Source organism: Ixodes scapularis, unplaced genomic scaffold, assembly GCF_016920785.2.
Source record: "Ixodes scapularis isolate PalLabHiFi unplaced genomic scaffold, ASM1692078v2 PGA_scaffold9__187_contigs__length_104089568, whole genome shotgun sequence".
In the NCBI taxonomy this organism is placed as follows: Eukaryota; Metazoa; Arthropoda; class Arachnida; order Ixodida; family Ixodidae; genus Ixodes; species Ixodes scapularis.
Genome location: NW_024609884.1, coordinates 76,815,733 through 76,835,196, shown reverse-complemented (window position 1 = coordinate 76,835,196; position 19,464 = coordinate 76,815,733). Strand labels below are relative to the sequence as shown.

The 19,464-nt window shown below is 43.1% G+C and overlaps 1 protein-coding gene across 1 annotated transcript in view; it reads left to right on the top strand.

Moving 5' to 3' along the window:
* Positions 1-19,464, top strand: part of LOC8024676 (WD repeat-containing protein 86) — a 283,179-nt gene that overhangs the window by 38,634 nt on the left and 225,081 nt on the right. Inside the window, exon 4 of the mRNA XM_042287445.1 lies at positions 18,216-18,380. Coding sequence (XP_042143379.1) covers positions 18,216-18,380 — 165 coding nt within the window. The remainder of the gene's footprint in view (positions 1-18,215; positions 18,381-19,464) is intronic.

The window sequence follows — 19,464 nt, the reverse complement described above, 5'->3', positions numbered from 1 at the left end:
TCGCCTCGAACAGCGAGCAAATCACGCGCCATACGCACGAACACTGAGAATGAAATTGGCTAGGAGCCGTTTTTCGGAAAGGTCTATAATGTCACAACAGGAGCCACGGATATAAAGTTGAACACAGAAATCGGCTGATATCGAACTGACAGTAACCGCTCATTCACACTGGAAGCGGATCCGCGTTCGCAAAGCGGTTGCGAACGCGGTTGTATAAAGATCCAGTGCAATTGCACGCGCACTCGATGACATCAAGTGCGCGTGCAATTCTACTGGATCTTTATACAACCGCGTTCGCAACCGCTTTGCGAACGCGGATCCGCTTCCAGTGTGAATGAGCGGTAACTGGCATGCATGTCAAAAGATATTAGAACACCTGTCATCTTTTGGATATACGAATATTTATTTGATTTTGTGTCTGGTGCTAAATTAGCTGACGTATTTAACAATTTTTTTTACAAACATGGGAGACGGCGGTGTCTCGCCTGATACGTGGAGAGATTATCTCTGTAATCGAAATGATAAAACCATGTTTCTGAACCCAGTCATTGCGCAGGAGGTGATATCAATAATTAAAAACATAAATAACAGCAGTAGTTGTGATATTGATGGATTTCAAATACGACCGGTAAAGCATGTAGCTGATATTATTGCGCCTATTCTTACTCATATTTTTAATCTATGTTTTGTTGATGCAGTTTTTCCAGTGAATATGCAAGTTGCGGGAGTTACGGTTCTCTATAATAAGGGTGATCGAAACAATTTAGGTAATTTAGGCCAGTTTCTATTCTACCTGTTTTCTCAAAGATATTTGAAAAAATCTTGCATTCAAGGCTCTCAAACTTTATAGATAAATGTAACTTGTTAACTCCTGAACAATTTGGTTTCCGTAAAAACAAATCAACGGAATTGGCGTTACTCGAACAAAAAGAATATATTCTTACACAATTTGAAAGCAAAGCGATTGTAGCTGGTGTATTTGTTGATTTTTCCAAGGCCTTTGATTTAGTGAGTCATGATATTCTATTGGGGAACTTAGTTACTATAGACCAGTGTACGAGCCAATTCCAGGGCGCCGCCATGTTTATCTACGCTCGCGCCACCACGCGGAAAGAACTGGCAAGCAGAAGAGGGGGGCTGCGATGGCGGCGTTACTTTGGGGAGGTGGATGCGGCAGGCTGTCCGAATGCTCCGACACATCGTGAAAGATGTCTTCACCAGAAGCCTCCGCGGCCCGTTCTTCAACAGATAAGATGTCGTGAACATTCGAGAACCCCATCTCGATCAAGAAAACCAAGAGAAAACCTTTCTTGTCTTAGATGTTCTCGGTGTTTGCTGACCCTTGACATCCGCGTTTCAGTACGAGTTCGTTGCGTAGTAAATATTTCGCTACCGCATTCTTGTAGCTTTCAAATGCTTGATTGTTGGCTTCTTGTATACGACATTACATTCGTGGCACGTTTGAGACCAATTTCCGCGATCTGCTTGCCTTTCTGCGGCAGCGCGGCTCTGTTGAGCCGAAATAAGTGGGAGTCGTTCACTTCACCGAACGACGTTTTAGCGAATGAAAACGAGACCACGAGGTTTCATCGAATGACTAGCGAGTTACATAGACATTTCGGATTAGCTTTCTTTTGTTATGTGCCGATATGTCTGCCGCCGAAACGAGGGCTCCGAGTATGTTAGCACGCGTCCCCCTCCCCCCTCCCCCCCCCCCCCCCCCCCACACACACACACGCTGCGAGCGTCTGGGTTCAAAACTATTAATTGAAAGTTCTAAAGGATGGTGCTTACTTGAAGTGGGAGCTGGAATTATACGAGGTACCAGGAGACACCGACTATCGAGCAGGGTGCCTGTAGGGGCGGAGTCTAGGAACGCTACTGATTAATATTGTGACAGGCGATCAGTTATGATAACAGACGAAACTTCGACTCGTTTGTTCAGAAGTTCGCGGTGATATTTTATTAGCCCTCGTTACAGCACACCAAAGATCTTAGGCAGTGAAATTCACATTACGCAGGCTCGTCCGTCGTAGTCAAATGAGCGCAGTCGACGACGAGGTGTAATGAGCTACTAAACTTCACAAGGAAAATGCGCGTGAGAAAGAGTTTTCAGGCAGTCCAAAACACCGATCCAGCAGACGCACGTACGTACGTTTACTCCGGACTCTATGAACCCGACGGCGCAAAATCAAAGCGATCAAAGAGCGCCGCCGCCATCGCCACCCGGTTTTCTCTGCACTTTGCGCAACAACGGCACTGCAACGGAGGGCAGTCGCCTCGGCGTTAACAATCCGCGAAATAGATTAATTTCCCACTCTTGAAGCCATTCCAAATGATAAATGAAAATACCTCGGCGTTGTAGAACATCTGACGACACAACTGTGTCTAGCGCCTGCTCGGCATCGTCGTTGCCCGCGAAGGCCTGCTTATTTGTAGTTGAGACGATGATTCCACATGTTTCGTGCCACTCGTGGTGCTTGCAATAACTTCGAAGGGCAGGGGAATCTTCTCACGAGGACGTTGAAGACACGCAACACCGGAGCCACCAAAGCAATCGCACAAACTGTCGCCACGTTTGCTTTTCCTTCGTCACTCGCGGTGCGGTCAACTCGTCGCGAGATGTTTTCTGGCTCGGCTAGATGCAAACCAAGAGCGGCAAAGTGGCGTATGGACAAACGGCTCTCACATTACGGGCACTATACTCAGATACCGCGGTAAACAGGACCGATGCCGGCGAAACGGCAGTCGGCACACCAGCGAAGAAGCCCGCGGCGGGAAGCAACGGCGCAGGCCGACGCAGCCCCACCCCCCTCCCCGTGAGCCTCTGGGTTCGAGATTATTGTTCGCTTTTGCTCCTCGCGGTCGAGGCTAAAAAGAGCACTTCCGGACAAAGGTCTATAGTATTTGTAGACAGGTTTTATTACTTTTGAAATCCTGTTTATCAAACCGAAGATAGGTTGTTCAGATAAACAACATGTGTTCTAAGGCTCTATCCGTGACTTGTGGTGTACCACAAAGCAGTATATTATGGCCACTGCTATTTAACATTTATCTTAATGATATTGTAAAAATTAACCCTAGTGTCAAATTCATTATCTACACTGATGACACTAGTATTTTCTTTGCCGCCACTGATATCCATGAATTGGTAGATACATGTAATCACACAATGAAAGGACTGCAGAACTGGTCAAAATCTAATTTCAGGCAAAGAAATGAATTAAAAACAAAAGCAGTAATATTTAGACCGAAAAATAAGCCAATTCCCGTGCACAGAGATATTTTCCTCAATTCCCGTCCAATCGAAATTGTGGAGCACTTTAAATGTCTCGGTGTCGTGTTTTCGCAAATATGTCGTGGGATAGTCATATAGACTACTTATTTAGTAGGCAAAATAGCTCAGATAACTGGAATAATAGGTCGTGTTAGATACCTTCTTCACACAAGAATCAAGTTACTTCTGTATAATTCACTTTTTTTTGTCATTTGAATTACTGTCAACTAGTGTGGGGGACAACCACATTTTCAAGCTTACAACTTGTTCATTTGGTACACAAAAAATGTCTTCGACATATTTACAACGCGCTCTACAGAGCGTCATGTGCAAACTTTTTTCATTGTTCCCACGTGATCCCAGCACACAACCAATATAAATATCGATTAAGTGTACGGTATAAGTTGGAAACACAGAAGAATATAAATAATATACGTAATCTGGCACAACTACAAATAAGAGAATTGAACTATGCTACAAGACATGGAGAGAATTGGGTAGTAGCTACACCTCGTTTAAACTACAGAAAGGAACGCCTGTGTTGTACACTTCCGTCATTATTAAACGCTTATCAGCTTAAGCATTTTGATTTATTCGCCTGTAAGTACAGTGAACTCCGTGCAATGTATGTAACCATGGGAGTATGATTTTTGTTTTGTATGCCTATATACCTTTGCGTTTTCGTTGTCATTATCCTTTTATGCATGTTCATTCTTCCCACCGTTGTGCTGTTGCCATTCATACAGGGACTGTGGGCTCGTCAAGCTGCTAACAGCAGCTTGACGTGGAAAATAAACAATATGGAAAATAAACACATTTTAATGTTTCATCTGTTCTTCTAAAAGCTACAGGTTGCCCACATCCCTGACATCCTTTTTCATGCATCGGCTTTTTGTGACCAAGATAAAAATGTTACTGTATCTGTATTGCTGTTTTCTTACAATATTGGGTACGCCGTCGGTAGAATGCGTATTTTGTCGAGGACCGTATTTCATTGTTTTAAAGCCTCCCTAACCAACTCTAAAAAAAATCATAGCTGACGTCACCTTTTGTTTATTTTTTATTATCAATGCTATATACATGGGTTGCACGTGACGTCATGTAAAGATCGCTTCGATGACTACCAAAGAGGGGAAGAAGGAGCTTCCCACTTACCAGGATCCTCTTTTGTGCGTCCCGGAATTGCACAGACGTCGCTATTCTCCTCCCAGAAGACTATAGAAGGTTAATCCGTCACTCAAAATTCTTACAAAATCAGCTTCCCTCTCCTCCTCTAACATGGTGGTCAAAAGTATGCAATGTGACGTCAGTGGAACCCATGTATTGTCACAAATGACAAATGATGAGGCGGCGAATAACTGAATGAACTGACCGTTTAATGGGGCGTTCAATGTGCCCAAAACAAAAGAGGGGAAGGTTAGCGTCGTAGGCGTCGATGTCGGCGAAACAGCACGATTGAGCGTTGGGGCGAAACAGACCCCGGCTCCCCTCGTGGAGCCCCGTATGTAGACGCGCGGGCTACTGGAACAGTCGGCGTAGACGTTTCGGCGCGTAGAACATTCTGATCTCAAATAAGCCCAACAGGGTTCTCGAATTTACCAAAACGCGACATTACAGAAACAACAAAAAGGAATATCCGCGGCCAGGTATCGGACCTCGGCCTTTCGCATGGGAGGCAGGCACAATAACCGTTAGGCCACGGGCTCGTTTTTTTTTTTCTTTATTGTCCAAAACACACAAAACACACCAAACACGACAAACAAGGTTAAAAGACCAAGGGCCCCAACTCGGACCCATTGGCGGCGCTAAAACTCTCATGCCCATTAGCTTATCTAGCAGGCCAATCAACTCCAGGCGGGGTCTCAGTTTTTTCAAGAACACTTTACCTGAATTACAAGCTCGATAAAGATACGGGCGCCAATTTTGGTTGAACCTCAGCGTGTCACACCGCCAAGCGTGACCTCCATAGACTGTACAGCCCTAGCATCATAAATATGCCGTATAGCACGTTATCCCCCTTCTCTATGGGAAGAAACCAAATCGTTAAATGGTCAACGCATAGATCTTTTTTCATGGTGCGCTGTAAAACATCCCCAAAGAAGACAGCGTCCCAACAATTCACGAACACGTGTTCGATCGTTTCCGGGTATCGGCAAAGCAGGCAGTGTACGCCCCAAGGGACGTACAACCCACGCTCCTGAAGCCAGACCTTTACCGAAAGACAAGCGTTTTGACAGCCGGCGGCACACACATTCTCTTAACACGGGCTAGTACATCTTGTGTAGGCACTGAGATGTACTGCAAACGGTACAGTGGCACACGAAAAAGAACATCAAGAAGGTCTCGCGTGAGTCTTTTACACGTTACAGTCGCTAGATACTCATGCAAAAATCTTACATTCAAAAAAAAAAAAAAAAAAAAATAATCAACAACCTCCTTTACGAAACCAACTAGTTTTGCCAGTGGGCCAAACTCTGAAGTTATAACAAAATACGGTAGGGCTTCTGCTAGTTGGGTCTGTATCATAACTTGCAACAGAGCGTTCTGTTGATCCCGCAAAAAAAAAAAAGAAAAAAAAAAGCGAGAAACAGTTTATCGAAGAAAAAGATTGTCTAGCCCGAACCCTCCTTTGGATACACGACGGAAAAGGTTATCACGGCACATCTGTTCATTACCCAGCAACCAAACACAAGGCGCAAAAACTGTGTAAATCTTTTGGATGCAGCTCCTTGTACACCACATGACTTGCAGAACATATCATATCTCTGCAGTTAAGAGTACATCGCATACAGTCACGCGAGTAAAAATGGACTAAATGGGGTTACGCCAACAAGATGTATTTTTCCTACGGTCTTCGACAACACTCTCCCAATACGGTGTTGTGCTCTTCACGTGCTGCAAGGGGGCTCCTATATACTTGCACGGAATTGTGCTCCATCTTATTCCTTCAAACTGTGCTGACGTTATAGCCCACTCACCGTGCCATAATCCAGAGCATATCTCTAGGTTAACTGCAACCCCCGTTGCCTCACAGAATGTAGAGCTCAGCTTTAAAACTTACGTAACCCTTTTCTTGTCGGCGCAAAATGGCGCGATATCATCCGCGTATGACAATACTTTTCTTTTAACACAACCCATGAAAACGCCACTCACTTTCTTGCATTGAATGACACTTGAGCAAAGTGGCTCTAAATACGAGAACAATAAAGGGGACAAGGGACATCCCTGCCTTACAGAGGACGACACAGGTATTTTAGGTGTTAAAAAATTGTTCAAGACTAGTTTAGTGGTACACCCAGTGTACGCCATACGTATCCCCTCAAACAAAACTTTCCCAACATTCTTCCTTTTTAGAACAGCCCAAATAACATCATGGTGAACACGATAAAATTTCTGCATATCTATTTGGATCATTGCTACTTGGCCTCCTTTACTACTGGCACACTATAATATTGACCGCGTTACATGAATGTTTGACTGTATTGATCGGCCCCTAATCCCACTTGTTTGGTGCTCTTCAACTAAATCTTAAATAACATACTACAGCCTACTAGACTCGCGCGAAAATATTATAGTCAACATTACACAATGTAATGGGTCGATGCTCAGTTACACGTCTTGCCTGTACAGCATCGGGCGTCTATGGTATCAGCGCAGTATGCGTCTGTACAAACAAAGGCGGCAAAGCTTTAAGAGAGTACGCTTCACGAGTAACCTCTACAAAGGAAGGGGAAGGTGCGTTTTTGAATTTGTTAAAAAATTCTACACTCAGTCCATCAGGCCCTGGTGTTTTATGAGACGACAAGCAGTCAAAGGCACGCTCAAGCTCTTCGAGGGTGATCGGTTATTCCAACAGTTCACATCCAAAAGCTGCGGTACTCCTTAAAGTAACGCTGTGAGCTTACTTTGTCTAAAATGACATTTACAACACCAAATAGTTGCGAGTAATAGTCAGTGAAAACGCATTCAATAAATCTGTATCACTGCTCGTGGCTCCTTCATAGTAAATAGCCGGGATTTATTTACTAATTGCATATTTCCGTTCTTCGTCTAGAGTTCTCCGCTCTTGGGTTGCTCACCTAACAAAATCTTTTCAGCACGCGCTCGCACAATTGCTCCGCGGTAGAGCTCCTGATGGAGAGAATCCAGCTTCGCCCTTAGATTCTGAATTTTTCCTCCACTGAACCTGGACTACTGTTTTCAATTTTGAAAAGTTCGTTTAAATACATTTGCAGCCCTTTCTCCTCTCTTCTCGCCTCGCGCTGTAAATACGACGACCTTTCAATCGCTATTTGCTTAACTTCTTCCTTAAAGTACTCCCATTTTTCAAGGAAATATGTTTTCCTTGAGATTATTTTCTTAAGAGTATCTTTAACGCCTCTAACAAAGTCGTAATCCTTTAACAATGCGTTGTTGATTTTCCAAAGCGGCCACTGAAGTTTATTCTTTCGCGTTTTTTTTTTCCCCGAGCGTCACGCTCACAAAAAAGTGGTCTGTAAAAAAAATGGGCGTCACTACATAAACTGCTGTCCTCCTGATAATCTCGCTGAAATTTAAATGTGACCTAATAGCGAGAGGGATGCCCGCTGATAATACGTAAAATGGAGCCTGCCTCGGATTGCCCTCGCGCGCGCTTTATCTTCAAGACACTGCTCTTGCAACAATTCGATCAACTTTTCGGCGCTGATATTTCGGTTTTCCCTCGTCGATGCCCTATCTTCCGGGCTGCAGACGCAATTGAAAAAAAAAAGTGTTTAAACAGTTTTCTTGGGACACGCGTGTGGAGAAATAAATTTTACGCGAAAAAAACATTTTTTGGAAAAAATTGACGTCGACAGATTAATTTGAAATTCTTCGCGCAGTCCAGGACGTCACGGAATGGTCATTCGCTCAACGAGATGGTAATTCGCTCTTTCCTCCTCAACGTGAAGGCCGAAGCCGATCCACCTCTCCTCCACGCGCCCTAAATGACGAGAAAAAAAAACAAGTGGAAAGGAGGTGACTGCCGACTAAATCGCGTCTCGCGCCATCAATATTGCTCTCAAAAAAATTTTATTGCGCGTAAAATTAATCTTTTGACATGCGTGTCCCAACCAGACTGTTTACGAAAACTTTTTTTTTTCCTTTCAGAGACCCTTTAAGCCCTGTCACGCGCTGTTACTGGGCGTCTAAAAAGCAACATTTTTTATCCGACAGAGATAGTGATGGGAGAGCTGACCACAGTTTTCCCCCAATCTTCCAAATTCCCGCGCTTCAATAATTTCTCAAGTGAGTTTATCTTTGTTCTTTCTAATCACATAAACTTGTCGAAGACGGGGGCGCAACGACAGTTTCGGCAATGGAGGCCAAGATCACCTGACAGAACACTATAAACGTTGTACTTATGCTCTTCTAAGCGATCATTGAGGCAGCGCCCCGTTTGCCCGACACATCTCCTACCGTACGGCAGTGAAATGGAGTACGCTACTCCCTGCACGCAGTTCACAAATCGGTCCTGGGGTTTTTCGGTGCATCCCTGCATTTCTTTGGAATTTGAGATCACCTTTCTGCACAGCCCAGACAGCTTTTCCAGAGCTGAAAAAACTACATAAACACTAACCCTTCGGCCAACTTTCTTTACGTTATGAGAGATCTTATGCAGGTAGAAAAACCGTTACATTTTGTTAACCCTGCGAGCCTGCTGGGTTGTTTCCTCACGTCCTTTCTTAATTATACACTTTCAGCAACTGGCGTCATCAGGAAAGATGAATATCTCGCTTCTTTGAGCCTTGAAGCTTGTGTGTCCAATCTCTCTTTTACCCTGTTGGTGCAGGACTTGAACAGAACATTTCTAAAACAGAGGGTAATAATTCCCCTTTTCACAAGTTTGGAATGCGCTGAGGGAAAGGCCAGATCGGCTTCTTAGCTCTCGGCTCATATATCCAGCATACGTGGCCATGACCAATTTGAAGCCTCAGATCCGGAAACTTAATGGTCCCATTTACAGGTACTTCATGCGTCAGCACCAGTGCTTTTAGACAGTCCATACACGTTGAAAGGGGAAACGACACAGCAGTATCCAAACCTCCCTTGTCGAAATCTAGGAGCACCAAATAGTCATCTACGAATCTAAAATTTTTTCCCACCTTCGTTCCTTCCAGCTTACCTAACAGGAATATATATCGTGGAATGCAAGAAATATATCACTAAGTACTATGCTCGATCTTATGCAAACGCCATTTCTCGGAATAAAAACACTGTCATCCCAGGTTGCGAATATCGACTTGAGATAAAAAGTTTAAAGTTTTTGAAAGTGACTCACACTAAATCGAGATTTATTCTGAAAGGTCACGGTACCATGATTGTCAATACAGTCTTCAACAGATGCCAACAGCACTTTCTGGGGACTCGAATAATACAAATCTTTAATATCTATCGAGTAAACCAACAAACTTCGGTGTGTGTGGTTTTTCAAAAAATCTCTGATCTAATCAGAGTTCTTCACCCGAAAGTGATCATCAATCAAAAACATATTCAGTTTTGTTTGCAAAAAAAGAAGCGACAGATTTTGCCATGTCCCTTTCTCCGTCACTATTACGCGTAACGGACAGTCAATCTTACGGGTTTTGTCAGAAAATGATAAATCTAGACCAAAACCTAAATTTGTGGCTTTTTCTTTTTTTTCAAAACAAGACTGAATATGCTATTGATTGATGATCCCTTTCGGGTGACGAACTCTGATCAGATAATAGATTTTTTTAAGACCCTCCAGACCAAAGCCTGTTGACTTGCTCGATAGACATTAAGGACTTGAATTATTCGATTCCCCATAAAGAGCTGGTGGCATCTGTTGAAGACTGTATTTACCATCACGGTACCGCGGCCTTTCAGAATGAATCTGGGCTTACCCTCTAATTTATAGACGTGACTTCAACTGAAGCCGAACTTCGACTTGCTGAAGTTCACACCAAGGTCGACTTGGAAACGCCCAAGCTGGCTTTTACATTTCATAGACGCTCCCGCGAACTTCCCTCGTTAAGTCCCATTCAAGTCGCGAGCGCTCGCTATGCTACCCGGCCGGCAACGTTACTAGATTACCCAGTTGTGGAACTCCTGCAGAAGGGGGTGCCCCCCCCCCCCCCCCCCCTCACTCACTTCAGTCCGCCTCCCGTCATTCGAAGTGCCATCTAGATTTTAGTTTACGAACTGTGTTTTTCATAGAGTACGGTGGAACGCCATCTAGACGCTGCGCTTCGAAGCGTACGTGTTCCGTAGAATATACTGCACTTGCCATAGCAGCCGTCCGGCGCGTCGAACGACGGGGGACGAGTCGTAGTGAGAGAGGGGAATACTACTCGTGCATGCAGCGTCTATGAGCGGTTCCGTAACTGAGCTAATCTAATAACGTGGCCCGCCGGGGAGCGAAATGAGGCTGCAATTTTTCTCTTAAAAAGCGTTTCATACTTCAAAAAGAAGTTGCTTCTTTAAATTTTTTTTCATATCATGTCTTTACGAAACGAAAATCGTGAAAGATGCTGATGCGCAGGTTTCGAAACTAACGTTGTGCGCGTTTTCTTTTTTTTAGACAAATGGGCTTTTCCGTCTGGCAACGTTGGCTTATTTGAGTGGTGATTAGAAAAAAAGGAAAATGAATTCATCTATTATGAAGCTGAAGGCACTATGGAACTATAATAGATATGAAGTAGTCAGATGTATATTGAAAGGAATGATGGTACCAGGACTGTCCTTTGGCATGGGGTAGTGTGCATGAAATCAGAGGTTCAATCAGGATTAGTAATTCGACAAAGAAGCGTAGGCAGACTGGCACTGGGTGCACATGGAAAGACACCGAATTCGGGTGTACATGAGGACATCGTTGACCGAAATGGATGATACAAAGGTTGACCGAAATGGGTGATACGCGATACGCATGCACATAATATTTGCATGGGTGTGAAGTTCAGCGCGAGTGAACAACCATGAGAAAGGTCTGCTCATCTTGTCTCTTGATGTTGATTCCTTTATTGCAGTAGAAGAATTGTGATGTATTTTTTCTTCACTAGGCAATAATATTCTGGTTGTGGAATGGACACAAAAACGTTGTGCCCTCGAATTGAGCCCGGTGGAAACCTTACAAACCTTTCATAGAACTGTATAGTGTCCTTTAGAGCGAAAAAAAATTTTTAATCAGCGTGTATTGTTTCCTCGGATATTGTCTCGGGAAACGTTGGTAAACACTTTCCTTAGCAAAGTGCCTAAACAATGCTTTCTGGACATCAATTTCTGAAGTGTTGCAGAAATCTAAAAAATGAAAGCATGCTTTTTTCAGCAAAGCCATTAGACAAACTTAACAGCGAGATGTCATTCGAAAAGTGTAATGTTTTGTGGTGAACAACAAGTGAACAAATAAATTAATGAAACAAGACGTGAAACCTTGTTATAAAAGTGTGGCAGCTGTAAAATGTAGAATGCGTCTACATGGATCAAGGTGAGTTTTCAGCAGCTATATGACCAATTGTGTTTTAAACAGCCATTTTACAAATCGGAGATCACTTGAAAAGGTGAAATGCATGACAGCACCAAAGTGTAGAAAGCATTCCTGATTTTCCATGTTTATTTTACTGGGACAGGTACATAGTACACGTAATTTCTTAAACAAGTGATTCAGCACAGACAACACAGAACTGGGAATAACTGCTATTATGTAGAGAGGGAACTTACTTTACATATTAGGGTGCTTGCACCAGTAAACGTGCGTGCAAACCACACATGCTTGCTCAAGTTTTTCACGCCAGAAGTTCTGGAGGCTTGTTTATTTTCAGTAAACGGGGAGACCCACCTAATAGTTTATGCAGGCAATTGCTTTGAAGTTCTTATAAATGTCTGCATAATCGCCACCGGGCTCTTGATACACATGTGCGTGAAACCGGTTACTCGAAGGAGGCAGATGATTTCGGGAGCGCCGGGGAAGTGGAGGGGTCCGAGCCGTCCGAGCGACAGATGCCTTACGGTGAGATGCGTCACCCTCGCGATAGCACTTTTTTTTTTCCAGAGAAATGGCGTTTGCACCGGGTCGTGCATAGCCCCACTACTTAGCGACATATTTTTTTTGCGTTCCACGATGGAGTCCGTAAGGCAAGCTGGATGGAACCCAGATGGGAAATATTTTAGATTCGTAGATGACTATTTGGTGCTCCTAGATTGTGACAAGGAAGGTTTGCATACTGCTGTGTCGTTTGTCCTTTCAACGTTTAAAGAGTGCCCGAAACCGCTGGTGCTGACGCAGGAACTACCTGTAAATGGGGCCATTGGGTTTTTGGACCTGAACCTTCACCTTGGTCATGGCCATATGTGCTGGATGTATGAGCCGAGGCCTAAGAAACCTATCTTGCCTTTTTTCTCAGCGCATTCTAAACTAGCCAAAAGGGGAATTATTAACTTCAAATTAAGAAATGCCCTGTTAATGTCCTGCCCCAACGGGGTAAAAGAGAGATTCGACACACTTCAAGGCTCGGAGTTGAGGGATATCCATCTGACCTGTTGACGACAATTTCTGAGAGCCTACTTAATAAAAAACGCGAGGAAACGACCCAGCAGGCTTATAGGATTAACAAAAAAGTAACAGTTTTACCTTACCTGTATAAGATCTCTCATAACCTAAAGAAAGTTGGCCAAAGGGTTAGTGTTGATGTAGTTGTTTGAGCTCCGGAAAAACTGGCTGGGCTGTGCAGAAAGGTGAACTCCAATTCTAAAGAAAGGCAGGGATGCACCAAAAAACCCCAGAACCGGTTTGTGAACTGTGTGGAGGGTGAGTGCACTCCATTCCGCTGTCGTGCGGTAGGAGACACGCCGGGCAAACGGGGCGCTGCCTCAATGATCGCTTGCGAGAGCAGAAGTACAACGTTTATAGGGTTGTGTCAGGTCATCTTGGCCTGCATTGCCGAGACTGTCGCTCCACTCACGTCTTCGACAAGTGTGAGGTGATTAGAAAGTATAAAAATAAACTCACTCGATAAATTATTGAATCACGGAAAACTGGAAGATTAGGGGAAAACTGTGTCAGGGTTCTATCACTATTTCTGCCCGACAAAGAACGATGCTTTTTAGACGCACAGTAACAGCGTGGTACGGTGGCTTAAGAAGCACGTGGTGTCCCTGTCATGTATTTTCTCTTGATGTGTTTGTTTTGACGTTGCAGTATTTATACTCGATGTTAGCACGAACAAACTTCATTTGTAAGTCAGCGCCTTGTTCGTATACCTTCTGGTTCTTCTTCGAACTTTGCTCTAATTTTAATCTTTAATCATGAAATCCCAACTAGCCCAAACTTCTACGGTAGTGACATTACTCTTCCTTACGCCGATGAAAGCAAAATTAGTCAAACTGGCAAGTGGTGGAAGGTCCCCGCGACGGCAAGAAGACTGGAAGGGCTGTCGCTGAAGTTAGCATTTATAGACGATTGCATTGGACGCAAGAGACACGGACGGCTAACCTCGCCGACCCTCTGACGGCTGGGAGAACTTTCAGTTTAATAATGCCCGTTACTTTAGGAGTGCCCCAGGGCTCCGTACTTAGGTCACTTGTTTTTTATTTACATTGATGTCATTGCAACCAATATTGATGTCCGGTTTAGATTGTTCGCTGACGACTGTAATTTATATAAAACAATGAAAAGGCATGCCGACAATTTGACACTGCAGGAAGCTTTGGATGAGATACTGCGTTGGACTAAAAATGGCAAATGAACCTAAATTATGTGAAAAGAGCCGTCGTGACAGTCTCCTGAAAAAAGAGCCGGTTCAATTTAGTTACTTACTTGATGGACAACCAGTAAAGCGGGTCAAGGAGTACAAGTATTTAGGACATCTTTTTAACAATAAACTGAACTGGAGCCTGCACTTAGAGTTAATGGTTAACAAAGCGAGGGGCACTTTGTTGGGGTACCTTAGGAAATTAGAATTTGCTGATTTTGAAACTAAACTTATTGCTTATAAAAGTTTTGTTATGCCTGTGCTAGAATATGCTAGTTCAGTTTGGTGCCCTTTCACACAAAATGGTATTAACAAGCTTGAAAGTATCCAAAAGTTAGCTGCTCGGTTTATTTTTAATGATTATTGTAGAGAAACATCGTCCCCTGAATTAGTTATTAGAGCGAAGCTTCAGCCGTTGGATATGAGAGCAAAAATTTATAGAATAAGATTACTATTCAATATTCTTAACGGCGCTCTTCATGTTCAAAGCTCTAACTATATACAACCGTTATCGACCGGGTCCTCACTTCTAAACCACACAAGAGCGTTCAAACGATACAGGCTCAAAAACGACTGCTTTAGATATTCGTTTTTCCCTCGGGCGATTCAAGAATGGAACGAGTTACCAAATGGTGTCGTCGTCAACACAACTGCTGTTAATTTTGTATCTGCTGTTGAATTTATATTTTATTGAGTTTTCATTTATCATTCTGCATCGTGTTTACATGTTTGTACCCACTCCTACCATGGCTCCTTGAGTGGAGCCAGTAGTATTCCGAAATAAATATTAAATAAAATATTAATAACAAATAGTTTAATACATCTTTCACATCGTACATGTACCGGCCCGCTAAAGCATGGATGAGTATGCTTGCCTGCGGAACCTGGCGTCAAACAGGTTGCTTGCTCGCTGATAACAAAGCATGCGTTGTTGGCATGCAACTAAACATGAAAAAGCAGAGAACTTGCACATGCTAAAAGAACAAGAGAAAAACGTTGTTTTGAATCACGTGTCAATTTAGAGCACCAGTCTCAGTTCGTATTTTACTCGTTTTATTGAATTTAAGTTAAGAAGGTTTTCTTGTAGGGACAGGAGCTCTCGCGTTGGGGGAGTCGCTATAGCCGTTAAAGAAAATATAGTGTACCGTTCTGTGAAATCAATCGAAGACTTCGAAAATGATTGGAGTTAATAAGTTTCTTTTTTTTTTTACCATGGCTAACACTTGGAACTGTATACAGTAAACCCGGCTCGCCACCGATGATCTAAAACATATCCTAGAATATTTTCTAGCTAATACCAACAAGTGTAGTCGAATAGTTATCGGAGGAGATTTCAATGCACCCGACGGGGGGGGGGGGGGGGGGGGGGTAAGCTGGTCGGATGAGGGCGTGGCCTGTCCAGGAACTAAACTATCTGAAGTGCTCGAAGACATTCCATTTGGTCGGTGTCTTCGTCAAACTGTCGAGGAACCTAGGCGAATAACTGGAACATCAAGCAGCTTGTTCGATCTCTTGTTCGTTAGCAAACATTTGGATCATTGTAGCGTTACTGTTCATGAAGAAATATTTCATCACAAATAGGTGTTTTTTAAGTGCGATATGAATGTTTGCCAAAAAGATTCAGTCGAAGTAAAGCAGCATTATGACTGCGAAAAAGAAAATGACGAGTCTGTTATTGATTATTTAGAAGAGCATCAAGACGGGTTTGAAGATCACACTAATGTAAATGAAATAAGGTTGAATTTTAAAAGTAATACTCAGCACTGCATCCTAAACTTTATACCGAAGAAAACTAAAACGACAAAATGGCACAATCTATGGATTACAAGAAATATTTTGCAGGAAAAACGTAAACTAAAGAGGCTTCGAAAGCGTCATTCTCCTGCTATCTGTGAGCAGATCGAGTGACAAGTTAAATACATTGACAAAGCTAGCCAAGGAAACCTGTTTTACAAAGTCATTGCCAGAATTCATTTTTATTCTCCCCTGAAAAGTTTTGGCGTTATCTCACTAACATGAGTCAGTTACGCGTTAATAACAACGTTGTGGACGACAGGGCCATAATGTCGTCTGAATTCAATCACTATTATCAGTCTGTGTTTACGATAGATTCAACTGAATTCAGCAGTATACCCAAGGATGAAGAGTCTAACGTGAGTGGTTTTGTAACAGAACAAGGTATCGTATTCTTATTGTTATCAATCAATACTAGAAAATCGCCAGGACCATATTCTGTACCATATGAATTTCTAAATAGATACGCTGAATGGGTTGCGAAATACTTAACAATTATATTCTTAATTTCACTCCGAGACTCTGTTTTACCGGAGGATTGGTTATTAGCAAGAGTTGTGCCCATGAAAAAGAGTGGGAAAGGTGATTCAGTTTATCATTATCGCCCTTTTTTTTTTTTTTACCTGTACGTCATGTAATCTCCTAGAGCATATTGTGAATAAGCAGCTAGTTTCTTTTATGGAGGACAAAGGCATCCTAAGTTCCAATCAGCATGGTTTTTGGAAAGGGTATTCAACAACAACCCAACTACTTGAACGCTATCATAAGGTCTCTAGTTATGTTAATAATCGCCTGCAAGTGAATGCCATTTTTATAGATCTATCTAAAGCGTTCGATCGAGTACCACATTTTAAACTAATTAATATTTTAATTGACTACGGTATTCCTTCATTGATTATAAGATGAATTAGTGCATATCTCAGTAATCGCCGGCAGTTCGTCGATGTAAATGGCACCTTTTCAGAATTGTTGAAAGTGTACTCAGTGGTTCCACAGGGCTCCGTGTTGGGTCCCTTGCTTTTCTTAATATATGTCAACAGTTTGTTTTCTATCTGCAGTAACGGGCGCGTGAAAGTAAGAATCTTTGCCGATGATTGTACTCTATATGCTCCCATTTCGTCAGTTAACGATCAGATAGAAGTAAATAATATTTTATATCGCATCTCGTTATGGTATAGTGAAAAGAATATGATAGTAAACACCCAGAAAACGCAATACATGCACTTGACGAATAAGAAAAATATATTTTACTTACTACGAGCTTGACTCTGTCAGGCTTACTAAAGTTGACAGCTATAAATGCTTGAGTGTGATTATCACTAGCGGTCTGAAATTGAACAAACGTATGTTGATTATGTAACAAAAAAGGCTACTAAAAAGTCGTGGTATTTACGAAGGAAACTGTATAAGACACCTCTCTCGGTTAAGCTTGCTGCCTACAAAGCTCTTGTAAGACCAACACTGGAGTATGCTCCCGAGGTATGGGATCCCAGGCAGGCCACGCTTTCTACCGAGCTTGAAAGGGTTCAATCGCTTGCGGTGCTTACAATATTTTCCGATTTCAGGACTACGACGTCTGTAACGGAGCTAAAAAAACAGGCAGACATGCAGCCCTTGAAAAAAATTAGAATAAGCCAACGCCTGAAATAATTTTTTTTTTCAGATTTATAATTATCTTCTAAAAATTGACAGCTCTAAATGTGTAATACCTAAAAGCCACCGTTCAGAGCGTTTGCATTACCCGAAAGTGCTCGAACACATCCACGCCCGTATAAATATATTTAAACAATCATTTTTTGTGCAGGCTATAGATTTTTGGAATAAACTTCCAGGTGGTGTTGTTGCTCTCGAGTCGATTTCTGATTTCGATAAAGCTCTACGTGTGTTGTTTGAATAAAAGAGAAACGATATACTTTTGTGTCTTTGGCACGCCTTTGTAAGCGGATTTGTAACACCGGCTTTTTTATAGTGTGTGTGCGCGATGTACAGAATGCAGTGTACACTCCTTGTTTTGTATTATCCACTCCTGCTTTGACCCTTAAGAAGGCGGGCAGTATTGTGAAATAAATAAAAACAAAAATAATAGAGTAAACCGGAACGTAATATGACGTCGATTTCTTTCCATAGTTAGTATACGCTTTAGGAAGGATCGAAACTAGGGAGTTCCAGTGAGATGAGATACTTCGTCATGACAACGTGATTTCTCATTTCGCTTTTGAGTTGAAGAGGAAAGCTAACGAGTGAAAAGTTGAAAAATAATTTCATGGTCCCTATAAACGAGTACCAGCTCGATCGCGTTCCAATCACTTCTCGATACTTACACTCGTTGGTTGTCAAGAACCTTTCGCGGGGTTATAAAAATATTGATTCTCGCCATTATCGCCCTTTGCCACGTCTTTCATCTCTCGACGTAGGTACTGAAGGGCCACACGGCTCCCATCAACGCTATGGTGGTGGACACGGACGGAAACATCCTGTTCACGGGCGGTGGCGATGGTGTCATACGGTCCTGGCACATCAAAACGGGAGACTGCCAGCGTGTGCTGACCGGCCACCAGGGGCCCATTGTGTCACTCATCGTAAGTGCCATTATATACCACATTGTGAAACTGAAGACGTTATCTAGAAAGAAAAAACAAAGTGTATTAGAAACGCTGAAGACCACTTTGAATTTATTTTGAATTAACACGTGTTACGTTTGTGAATATGATCAGAGAACCAAAGGAAGCTTTCAGAAACCTTAAGGGCTAGGCTTGCCACTGCTGCATGTTCGCCTCTCCCCCTAGATGGCGCTGAAACGTCGCAAGAATCAAAAAGTTTCGTGACATGCGACTCTCCGAAGAAGCCTAGGAGCCGAAGAGCGCTGGGTCACGCCTCCGCCGAAGAGCGCTGGGCGGAGGCGTGGTCGACGTTTTGTTTCTTCGGCTAACCTTCGGACTCGAAAACGCGTTTTCTTTTCTTTTTTTCTTCTTTTTTTTTCTGTCGGTTTCTGGCGCTGGAGGGTTCTGGGAAAAGATGGGAGGAGGGGGAGAGCAGTTGTTTGGCATTTAGCCTTGGGTAGCAACGCAATACTGCAGTCTGTTACTTTTTTCACTTTTGACTGTAACTCGGCACATTTGTTTTTTAGGTATCTGTTACCACAACTGAAATATTTTCTTTGTAAAAGTAGTTAGAAAGTATCTGCAAATATAGAGATATTTTTTTGCGAAAACATTAACCTATTTTGTGAACATGTCAGGTTATCCGTTGGGTTTTCGGGAGTTCGTAGATGATCGTAAGTTTAAGGCGTAGACTGGGGTTGATTTAAAATTAACCAGACGCTTATTAACTGGGATTTCAATCGGATACACAAGGTTACAAATTATGTCGGAGGGAAGAGCGGTCGTCCCGTCCGTATCGTACGGCGTCCCGGAGTCGTCTCTGTTGCGAAGGGGCTTCTCCTCGGTGAGACGTAACCCGACGCCTTGCTCCTCTCGCCTCGGAATCCCGCCCGGGTCACGTAAACCGGGGGGCCCGATTCTGGGGGCTCCACGGAGGTGCAATGGGAAAGCCCGGGCTGGACGAAACTTTTGGTCGACTGTCTGGGTCTCTGTCTGGCAGGCAAGGTGGCTCTCCGCGCGGAAGGCGCTTGACGCTGACACGCCCTCCTTTAAATATGATTTG